The sequence below is a fragment of the Alligator mississippiensis genome, chromosome 5, assembly GCF_030867095.1.
Source record: "Alligator mississippiensis isolate rAllMis1 chromosome 5, rAllMis1, whole genome shotgun sequence".
NCBI lineage: Eukaryota > Metazoa > Chordata > Crocodylia > Alligatoridae > Alligator > Alligator mississippiensis.
In genome coordinates this window covers 206884080-206895977 of record NC_081828.1, presented here as the reverse complement: position 1 = coordinate 206895977, position 11898 = coordinate 206884080, and the positions used below count along the sequence as shown (strand labels likewise).

General features: G+C 44.7%; 1 protein-coding gene across 8 annotated transcripts in view; it reads right to left on the bottom strand.

The window, feature by feature from the left end:
- KMT2C (lysine methyltransferase 2C) overlaps positions 1-11898 on the bottom strand; it is a 308664-nt gene that overhangs the window by 4710 nt on the left and 292056 nt on the right. For 7 of the 8 annotated variants that reach the window (XM_059729206.1, XM_059729205.1, XM_059729204.1 and 4 more), the window contains 6 exons: positions 10934-11073; positions 8642-8746; positions 5126-6245; positions 2265-2401; positions 652-794; positions 214-382 (listed from right to left, as the gene is read on the bottom strand). In XM_059729206.1, coding sequence (XP_059585189.1) covers positions 214-382; positions 652-794; positions 2265-2401; positions 5126-6245; positions 8642-8746; positions 10934-11073 — 1814 coding nt within the window. The remainder of the gene's footprint in view (positions 1-213; positions 383-651; positions 795-2264; positions 2402-5125; positions 6246-8641; positions 8747-10933; positions 11074-11898) is intronic. The other variant, XM_059729207.1, reaches the window with a different exon arrangement.

The window sequence follows — 11898 nt, the reverse complement described above, 5'->3', positions numbered from 1 at the left end:
TTTTGAGAAAGTAGTTAAGTGGGCCCAGAGAGAAAATATTGGAATTCAATTTTCCAAGATAGTGCATCAAAAATTAAATGAAAAGCAAATCTGTTATAGACCGTCTGTAGAAACAGTTCACCATACACATGCTACGTGCACCCTTCAGGGAAATGTATACAAAATCAAATACGTTCTGATGCATTTGAAAAATGAAGTGATGTTGCGACTGACCTGAATCCGAGAGCGAGCCAGGTACACGTTGGACTTCCATTCTGTCTTCATCTTCCGGTACTGAGAGGACTTGGAATGGACAAACTGCTTACTGTAAGGCGCATTCAGCTCTCCTGTAACTGTGCTCTGAAATGACTTGGATGTGCTGGTGCTATTCAAGGTGTGAGGCCTGTGGGAGTTGGGCATATAACAGGAAAGAATACAAGACAAACTGAAGATTTCTCTGAATACAACCACAAATCAAATTGCATTAAAATTTCTTTCAGACAAACACACACTTAAAGCCAGCTAGCGTAGACAACAAAGCGCTCCCCTTTGTTCGGGCATGCACGTACACAGCCAAAGACAACAGGGTTTGTAAGCAGCAGACAAAAGCACAAATAACCCTAGGCGGCCTAGAAACCCTGGGCTGTACTATGTGAAATTAAAACAAAATACCTTAACACAAACCTCTTGACATGGGTACTCATTTTAGGCTCGGCACGGGCACAGCCCGTGGGGTTGATGGCAAGAGGAAGTTCCATTAAAGGGTTGCGGCCGTATCGGAAAGTGTAATTTTCACAGGCCTCAACCCCAGGAAGCTGGAAGAGATCAAGTAGTCACATGTTAATAGATTGAAAAATCAACAATTACACATGAATGTCTTCTAAAACCCTGGTTCCCATAAAACAATCTGAATAGCTCAGACTTAAACTTAGTGGACTTGTTTTTGGGCAAGTCTTCTGTAGCATTTTCTTTGACAAAAATTCTTCTTCTCTACACTATAAGATTAGTTTGTATATGCAAATATATACAGATAAATTGCATTTTAAGCAAGGCTGCCTGTTCCGCTGGCCAACTTCCCACCAAAAATACATGGTGGGTGCCTGAGACTGCAAGTGTGTCCATCATGTCAGATACCTGCCCACAAATGCACTGTATTTGGTATCACTGAAATGGAGGTATCTTGTCAAGCTTGTGCTCAGAGATAGGATCAGGTACCTAGAACATCAGCTGTACCTAGGAGCATGCCTGCCAGGTGTTGTCTAACCCAAGCTTAAAAGTCTTTAAGAATTAAGAGTAAATTTTCTTACTTATAAAGGAGGAAATTTAAAAAGCCAGCTTTTCCAGCAAAGATCTGAAAGCAAAACCTGCTTTACTGTTTTAACAAAAAGTTTTAGGATTTGCAAGATTTTTTCTGAAAAATTATATAAAATGCATAGAGGGAACCTAGTTTTTCACATCTTGTTGTTTCCCTTTCCAGCGTGTGTGAGGTTTGTCCCAAAACGCTGTGCGCGTGCAGCATATCCATTAGGTACAACTGACCCTATCCTCAAAAGGAAGAAAACCGCTTTAAATGGAGGGAGCATCACTACCTACAGTGATTCACGTAGCACCTCTCTGCACGAAGGACGCCTCCTTATTCCTTAGGGCGGAGGTTCCCAAACTTTTCCTTATTGCGTACCCCCTTCCAGATTTACCAGCTGCCCGTGTATCCCCTACCAGCATACGTTGTATATTTTAACTGCTGATACGCCAATTATTATTATAACAAAAATTAAATCTGCCGTTACACAAATTTCTCCATGTACCCACCAGAGATGCCTTGTGCGCCCACAGGGTACGTGTACCACAGTGTGGGAACCCTTGCCTTAGGGGAAATGCAGCCTAGTTTTCTCCTCTTCTCTCTCTCAGCAGTTATACTAAAGACAGCAGCTTCTCCAGTTCCCAGCGACTGGACCTGTTGACTGAGGTTTCACCCAATCATCTTATCACTGTCCGCCTTTTTCTCCAAGCAGTTCCCAATGCTGCCTGAAGTTTGGAGTATCCCCAGGTAGAAAAGGATTAACTGCTTTTCATGTCCCCCCCAGTAGACTTTCCATTCCAGGGGCCTTTGACCGGCTTTCAAATGGTAAAGTCACTACAAAGTAGGAGCTAATCTACTTCTTAACATTTACACAAATACGTGCGTGACAAATGTAGCATTTCCATCAGAGATGTTCTACATTGTTGTAAAATGTTAATATTTAATTTAAGTAAAATAACAGGCAGGAATGGTGGCAATGACTCACTGATTCAGCGATTCTTGCCACTGCAGAGGCTGTCAAACCAAAGAGGTCTTCACCCTTCAAATATCCAGGAAATAGCTGGAGCATTTCAGACTCTTTTCTAACAGAAGCAACAGGCTCCAAGATTTTATCCCACACACCTACATCGCCACGTGGAAAAACATTACAATGAACAGAACACAGTCAACAGCTATAGATTTAGCGAACAAATACAGATACTAGAGTCAGAAACGATTCTTAAAAAGGCCAAAGAGTGATGTGACCATTGGTTTTAGATCTGGACAGATAGTCTTAAAAAAATAAAATACAGCAGCGTTGTCAAGTCTAAGTAGATAATCTTTTGAATAATTATATACTAATGAGCATAACTCAAGACAATGTTGCGCTTCCGTTATACTTCTCTCGGCTCTAAGGAGGGCTACCGACACTTTGTGCTGGGTAGGAATTTTAAGTTCAAGAACGATAACACGAATTCCTACTCATGTCATCAGACAGGTGATTTTCTCCTGCTAATTAGATATATTTTAAAAATTATACACAAAGTAAAGTTTCCCAAAATCATCAGAATGTTTCACTTCCTTAAACTGCTTATTTCTCTTACTCTCATTGGTCAAGTGCCTTATGGTGGGTACGTGCTGTTATGAAGGGGATTTGAAGACGTTGGGATCTTGACCTCTCATTCTCACAGCACAAGAAGAGCTGTAGAAACAGCATGCTCACACCATGAAAATGACTTGGTCAGTTAGGTATGACACCTCTAAAAATGTTTCGGATGTGTTAACATCGCAGGATGCATCTTTAACCCCTCAGACTGGCGGCAACGTCAGGCTAAGAGTGGGGGGAGAAGACAGCAGGACAATGTGCTAAGTCCTCTCGGATCCCAAGATCCTCTACCCACTAAGAAGCATGGTGCCAGTCACTCTACTAACAAGCACATCCAGCCAGTGCTCATCACCATCGTGTCTGAGCACAAACGGGTCCTTTATTATCCTTTTGGACACTCGAAGCTCCAGTTTTCTCTGACTGATCACCACCCTTCAAATTTTGCACAGCAGTTGAATAGCAATGAGGCTCCTTCTGTAGTTTGACTTGCCTCATTTAGTTACATGTCCCCGCTGAACACTACAGGGCATTTCTATCCTTATCGGGGTCTGAGTGTACTGTCTCCACAGCACCTCCATACCTAAGATGTGATGAACCCTGGTACAATACTGCTGACCTGACTAACTGCACTTTCAATGCTCTGAAATGTGATTAGGTAAAAAAAAAACACAAAACAATTTCTTAATTTGACAGGGCTGCTCTTTGCATGGATTCGGCCTCAGCTGTACCTCAGTGATAAAGGTACTCTTGCAAGCAGTGATATAGTTATTCCTTGCACAGGGCTAGGGCTGAAGCAGCTGGAACCCACTCTGTTTTGTGAATCATGTATGTACAGAATAATCTAGTAAGCTGCAGTCCAATACATCTGCGCAAGTCACTGAAGGCATAATTTGAAGATAATGGGGTTGCACGCACACAAATTGCTGGGGCTGATGTATGAAACAGAAGAAACCAGCTTGACTCTCAGAGCCCTTGCTGTGTTTTCACAGTCTGCAGTTGGGAGGGGGGTGGAAAACATTTTTGTGCCATTATTAACTTGAACAGGTCTGATCTGGAGATCAGAGCACTGCAATACAGAGCGAGCCCCAAAACGCCACATGCAGAGATGGTCACCTTAAATGCACACATATTTCTTCTTCTTTTGTCCAATTTTCACTTATATTCCTTGGCGCTTCCTTACGAGGCGGGGATGGAATACAACGAGGCAATGCAGCAGCGGTTCTGCACCCAGTGCCAACTGAGACAAGGTAGGCACCGGCTACCCTGTGCCCATCCTAGCAGCACTGCCCAGAGTCCCCCCCACTGGCTCCAGGAGCACAGGAGGAGCAAGGGGATGAGCTGAGCTAAGTGCACCCCAGGAGCTGATTGCCCTTGTGCTTTGAGCGGCGCACTTTGAAGCGAAGTGGAGGGTGGGGGCTGGATTTTTTCAGGCCAGCTCATTTCCCCTGCTCCTCCCATACTCCTGGAGCTAGTGAAAGGGGCTGTGGGGGCAGGTGGCTCTGGACATTGGCATTCAAGTCCCTGGAGGAGGAGCTAGTGGTGGCAGCTGCACCACCCCTCAGGTACAGGCTGGGGGCGGAAACAGAGGAGATGGTGGAAGGAGCCAGGCACAGCAGAGTTCTGACCCTGCCACCTTTACCTGGCACCAGTGGCCACTATTATCCCCTCCCCCCCTACAGAAGCAGCTGCCTCCTACAGGGGTCTAGTGGCCCACTGCTAAATTCCCTGCCAGCTCTGAGCACCATTCACCCCCACGCTACCATGCTTTCTCAGGGGTCCCTGGCTACCTGGCCCACCTGTGAGATCCTTTTAAGGTGCTGCAGGGTGCAAGAAGGTAAACACCATAAGCACTAAAGTTGTCTTTAGGTGCCACTAAATTCTAGGTTATGGAGGGGTGTCTTTAGTGTAAAAGGCTGAGAACCGTTCCAATATAGCACCTCCTTATGAAGTGGCCGCAAACATCCTTCGCTCTTCCATTTTATCTGCAGTCCACAAGATTGCTGCCTCAACGTTGGTAATTGTGTCCCCATTCACTGCAACAAGTCTCATATTTAAAATGCACAGTACAGAATAAAACTCTCATCAAGAGACTGAATTACAGCCTTGGCACTTGGGTACGGAAGTTACATTTACACAATACACTTTTCAGATGATCAGAGAGCAAGTTACATTTTTAAACAGAAAAAGCAAGAAACCCAGCCAGGAAAACACGGGTGAAATGTTACAAAAGCTCCTAGATTAGCTTGCACAGTTGTGGTTACCTTTTGGTGTTGTATCGGAAAGAACCAGATCTTCATGACCTTGCTCAATGACTTTGATCACAAACAGTGGAAGCCCATCCTTCTCCTCAATAGAGCAGAGATAGCGACAGCGCCTGTTTGCGTATCGCATGCTCCAGTACAACCGGCTGGCCTCATAACCGATAGGGAAGAGCGCTTTTGATGAGTGGAATGCCTGCATCTGTTGTGGCAGCAGCTGCCCGATAGTGTGGAAGATTAGGCTCCCTACACGGAAAGTGTGGTCACGCTCTCCCCGCTGTACTATGCTGGCAATCTGCCGCACTTCATCCCGCTGAACGTAGACCCTCCTGAACACTGCAAAGTAACTAAGTTCTTGCTCATGAGCTCCCTTTGGTTTGTGCATGGGGCAAAGCATAGTTTTGTCTTTAAAAAACATGCATTGTGCTTTAATGGCACAGGTAAAGTGATAAATATTGGTGCACCTTAACCTGTGACAACCGCTGGTAGCGCCCATTTTGTGACAGAACATGCATTTCATTTGCAAGCCTCTTCGCAGTGCTAGTTCCACGTTTATTAAGGCACCAGCCTGTGTCTCATAGACCTCTGTAGACCAAAGAGCACAGTTCAAATGGACCCAAAGGTCTAAGTCAAGGTTAAGCAGCCTTGCTGGTCCATCTGTTAATCCATCACCTTCTTCGTGACAGAAGCAACATTTTCTATAGTCTTTAGGCACAGGGTCAGGCTTAAGGGTTGTGCCCAGTTTTTTGAGAAACTCATCTATCTCTTCATCACCAGGAGGCTTGAACGATCCTTTAGGAATCACAATCTGGATGCTCCATTTCTTCCATTTCATTCCTTTCCACTTCTTATTAGGAGGTCGACAATCATCAAGACCGCTGTGTATTGCTTTTAACCTCGGCTTTAGCTTCACTGTTACCTTAAGCTCATCTGGCTTCGCCTCTACCTTGGCTGCTTCAAATGCAGGAGGGAAGGTGATGGGGGGTGATGAAGGTGGAGATGCTTTTTCCTGGAATTGAGGGAGACAGTGTACATCCAAAGTGGAGATGTTGTTGCTGTACTGATGGAATGCTTTCGGTTGCATTTCTTTCATTGGCGACTGTGGCAAGGTTGGAATTAATTCCTGGGAAATAAATAGAAAGTCCTTAAAAATACATTAAGCCTCAAACAACAACAAATACTCTTCAGGTCACACACAACTCCAGGGTTGCATTTTGAACGTAAAACACTATGGTAGAAAAACCCAATGGAGGGGGACAAGAGAAGCCATTCTGATTCACTGGTAGCACAATTTGTGTTGGGCCACAGAGCAATACATTTGCTCTGGTTAGATTAACATATATATGGCTTCTTTACAGTTTACAGGGAGACGCATCAATTTCCCTCTTTTTAGAGGCTTAAAAACAAGTGGAAACAAAAAATAGTCTAGATAGAAATGTGGTAAATGTGTTGGTTGTTTCTACTTGAGGAAGTTTTGGACAGTTTCCTATGAAGGACTGATATATAAAAATCTCCAAAATAAATGTTAAAGGGAAGATGCTAACATGGATACACAGCTGGTTTTCTCCCGCTCTGCCAGATAAACTTGGCATGAAGGACAGAATTCCTTTTTCACCTTGATGAAAACCAAAAAGCAGCTGCAGACTAAGTTACTCAACTATCACAGCAGAGCACGTGTATTATCTCCTCCAGACTCCCCTCTTCTAGGAATAGGATGAGGGGACACACAGCTCTTGCCCTACTCCTCTAATGTGGGAACTTAGACATCCAGAGGGGATGACAGAGTCAGTCCTACACAACAGTTGGGGAACTCAGACCTAGGTCTAAGCAATGCTTTGGTTACCCGCTAGCCGAAACAGAATTCGGCCCGAAATGTGTGTATTTTTCAGGGAAGCTGGTGAGGAGCGGACTCCTGAATGGCTGTGTGTGGGGGTCAAGATTCAAAAGGATATGTATATTTTAGAGATAATCTTGAGAGATTAAGTGAAAGGGCTCAGTGGCCAAATATGAAATCTAACAAAAACACTTAAATAGAAAAGGATCCACTTAGATAGAGCTAACTCCCAATAAAAGTCCTTTTTAATGGTACTGAATTCCTTATTGGGGTACAGAAAAAAGATTTGAATGGATTGATAAATCCAATATGTATTGCCTCCAACCATTGTGCAGGAGCAATAAAGGCAAGTAAAGTGCTGGCTTGTGCTAAAGCTACCACGTCATACAGTAAATTTGTGACTGTTATGTTAACACATTATAAAGCATTGATTATATAAACACTTAAAATACGGCATTCAGTTCTCTCCACTTTATCTGAGCAAAAATACAGTTCAACTGGAAAAAGGAAAATTATTTGACCAACTAAATTAAGTGGGTTGAAGGAGCGTATGTACTAAGTCAGTGATGATATTAGGACCGTTTAGACTTCAATGAACACAATTTAATCATGATATTAAAATCTATTTAAAGTGAAGCTATTGTCAAATTAAGCAGCATAATCAATTTTAGTATCTCTGAAATTAACCACAACTCAGGGATAAATGGAAAACGCACAGTAATAAAGGAAGCATTTATTAATTTTAATGACTGTCTTATGTCCTAACACAGTGTGCTTAGTGCTATTCTGGATTCATCTACACAGACACGCCCTGCTTTCAGCATCTTTACCTTGCCTTCCCCCCTGCCATCCCTCCCCCTTCCTGATCAGTTCTGAATGGTTCACGGTTGTTGCATATCCCTCCCATACTACCGGGAGGAAATGGCTTCTTTTGCCTATTTCAATGGGGAAGATTAAATGAACGCACCTGGCATTTTAGGCATAGGCCTAAAATGTAAATGAACATCATGTAAATGAACTTCATTCTGGAGAGCACGGGAAAAATTTGTGACTTAACCACATTTGCTGCTGAGCGTATTTCTTGAAATGTTAGGCAAAGTCGTTACTTCCGTAATTACTGCCTATGTTCTCCTGTCATAACCAGTCACCATGTTCTTTATCAGTTTATACTCTGGTAATTAATTCTTTAAAATGGGCATTTAATACAGATAAAAAGCCAACTGAATAAGATTATATTGCTTAACCTTTGTACTAAGAACATAAAGTGTTCCTGCAAACTTATGTTCAGTTAGTATTTGTACAGTTGTTAATGATTTCTTCCTCTGCATAGAACAGCTCAACCGAATGCACCTCAAGCTTGAAACAATGCCCAATGAAGTCATCAGAAAGACTCCCATTGATTTTAGTGCTAGTCCCAGACTGAGTCCTTAAACCCAGTCAAGGAAAGGTTGCTAATGCATTGAACAGCATCTCCCTTAGCTTTATATTTTCAGCAAACAGGAGTATTGATTTGAAGTCCTGTTCTTTCTTTTGCTTCAGAATTTTCATGCCCTATTTTAGCATGACTCATTCAAATGTCAACCACCCCTAGTTCAAGGCCTACATAGAGCGATTTTTCTATTTAATTAGAGAAGTTGCAAAATAATCCCTGCTTATTAGTTTGTGACCCAGAGCTACATACTTACCTTGCTCTCTGATTTTTTTGCTTGTGCAGCTGCTGAATAAAGGACAAAGCAGTTGTTGCTACAAAAGACAATGTCCTTCAGCTTATCAGAGCTCTCTTGAGGATCCTGGGATTTAAAAAACCAAAGACAGTTAGAAGCCCATTCAAGGGAACAACATTTAACTATTATCAGCATAGTGAAACTAATCTTCATCCCTTTGGACCGGGGACTTGCTCTCCTTCTCTATTTGAAAAGTGTTTCCCACAAACAGGCTCCAATCCTGGTTGGGTCTCCAGGCACTACTGTAACAAAAATACTATATTAGGCAATTTCAAGGGTTACTACCTTGGGCTTATTCCTGAAAATCTTTTCCCTTCAGCAGAAGCACAACAGGATCAATACGAAGCATATGCTGTATGTCCATAAGATTTTTACTTCAAGACTATGCCTACAGGACACTTCTCATTTATCACAACAAAACCTTTCCTTTTAGGTTGGTTAAAGACAGTTCACATAGGTTTATCAACTGATTATCTGCAAAACGTTGCTGTGGATTCAGTAATTTATGCAAATTATAGGGCTGTCAAACTATTAAAAAATTTGATTGCAATTAGCTGCAGAATTAAAAAAATTAGTTGCAATTAATCAAGATTTTAATTGCACAGCTAAAAACTCAACATCATGCTCAGAAAAACTCAAAATTATGTAGGTACTTTATACGGTTGGGAGGTGGGTGTGGGAGGCGATGTGTGTGGGGTTTGGAGCTTGGACAGGAGGGATGCCCACAGCGGAGTCTGGAGCCTGGGGAGGGGGGACCCCCGCATGCCCGATCTGAGCGGGGTCTCTATGAAGCTGCCCTGGGCACTGCCCTCTGCCCATGCATGGCCCTAGTGGCAGCGGGCTTGCCCTGCCCCTACCCCAGCAGCAGTGGCCAGAACTTCCTCGCTTACTTGCTCAGCAGGTCCCAGGCGGTCCCAACCTGCTCCAGGCCTGAGGATGCCAGGCAGTGCCACCCTCCACGAAACCTCAGCGCTGCCAGCCCAGCTGCTTGGGACCCTGGATGGGGGTTGTGTGTGGGTGTGTCCCCACCTACCACCCCTGCACCTTCCTGCTACAGCTACCTGGAGCCTGCGTCCTTCTGGGAACTGCATGGAGCCACCTGGCAACCTTGGGCCCTATGGCTGAGTCTCGGGGTGGGACCACCTGGGAGCCGTGGCATGAGCCGCCTCTGGGCCTGTGGATCCTCACACATCCCGGGTCCAGGTCCCCAGGGAGTGGCAGCTGGGGCCAGGCATGTGGCATGGTGCAGAGGCTGTGGGAAATGGCTCTGCAGGAATCCCACCCCTGCCCACCAGTGCCAGCTGCCTCCATGGGGGCACAGGGCTGCTGTTGCCACCACTCCCTGGGGGTCTGGACCAGGGATGCACAGGGACCCACAGGCCCCAGAGATGGCTCGTACCAAAGCTCCCAGGCAGTTCTGACCTGCCCTGAGCCCAAGCTGTAGGGCTTGAGGGTGCCAGGCAGCCCTGCCGTGGCTCAGCGCCACCTTCCCCAAACCCCCAGTGCTGCCAGTCTGGATGCTTGGGGCCCTGGATGGGGGTTGCATGGGTGTGCCCCTCCACACTTCCAGCTGCAGCTGCCCAGAGTCCGTGCCTGGGCTGCCCTATGGCTCCTCTGCACTGTCACCACTGCCCTGCAGGGCGGCCTGGAAGCAGCAGTGACAGTAGCGGGGCAGGGTAGCCTGGGTGCAGGCTTCAAAACCACACGTACAATTTGATGTGTTAAAAAATTAAATGAGTTAATTGGTCCTTGCGTTAATCGTGCACTTTAATGGTGATTAATTGACAGCCCTAACAAATTACTTTACAAAGGATGGCACGATTTTATGTCCGTTAAATGGTAGAAAACACATGAAACCAAGATTTAAATTTGATTCATCTTTCCAAGCAGGAGGCAGCGGAAGTACCATTACAGTGCAGTGGCTCCCAGAGTTACTTAAACAACTGTCCTGGTTATCTGGCCATTTACTGAAACCATTTATAAGCAATATATTGAAATTACAGTTTGTACTGGCATAAGGCAAAGGGGCCCCCACATGTGAATGAGGGCCACACTGTGCCGGGTGCTGCACAAACACAGCTAAAAGACAAGAGCTGACCCAAAAAGGTGACAAACAAAGTATAAGGTAAGAGACAACAGAAGGATGCACATGGATGGAAGAATTAAAGGAGGAAATATCTGCTTAAGAGTCAGTGGTATTGGCTGATTTCAGTTGCTATTAAGAGCAAGAAATTAAAATTTCGACTGTAGTACCTGCTTAAGGAAAGGCAGATCTTTGAAAGATTTCCGCACGCCACTACCAAGAACAACCACTTTGCAGTGAGAGCACCACTGAGGTCGCAGCACCGAGCCTTCTGCCATATTTTGACTGTGATCCTTATAACCAGCTATACCTATAAAGAAAAAAAAAAAAAAGATAAAAAGGGGAAAGCATGTTAGCATTTCTAACAGTTTTCCTTAATGAAGTAGATGCTGAAACACCACTATGTTCTTCAGCAAGTTAATACTGAGATATCATTTGCCCAGTTTTGAACTAGGCACAGAAGGGGAATTTTTGCCTAAACCAGACAAAAATCTTTTATAGATCTGGTGGGAATCATAATGCAAAACCATGTTCTTGCACAGACGATAAATACGTATATTACATCAGAGTATTTATGTATTTAAATACCTATTTCAAATTTTCAAATGGAGGAAGTCCCCAGAACTTACATCAGTAGAGTAATTTAAAATTATATTGAGAATACAGTGTACTGTATGGCAACATACTCTTAACTGGCAACAAGATGCACAATACAACCTCCAATCTCCAGCAGCCCATGATAACATCAGGAATAGGTCCACATGTACTGATCGTGTATGACGTGGATGTCAAACTCTCCCTGGGCTCTGGGCTGAATCCAGAGCAGGGGGGCTCCTCCTGGACCAGATTCAGAGCCAGCAGCAGCTGTACTGACTCTGGATCTGGGGCAAGCAACGTGAGTGGGGGGATTGGGCAGCAGCACGGGACCAAGAACAGGCAGTAGTGTAAGGAATTGGGAGGCAACATGGGTGGGGAACTGGGTGGCAGTGTGGGTGGGAGAAGCAGGTGGTGGCGCAGGTCTGGGATCGGGCAGCAGTGGGGCAAGCATGGACAGTATCTGCACAGCCCTCACTCGCCCCTCTGCCACTGATGGCCATGTCCATCAGAGCCCACGGACCCCAAATTCTGCAGCATG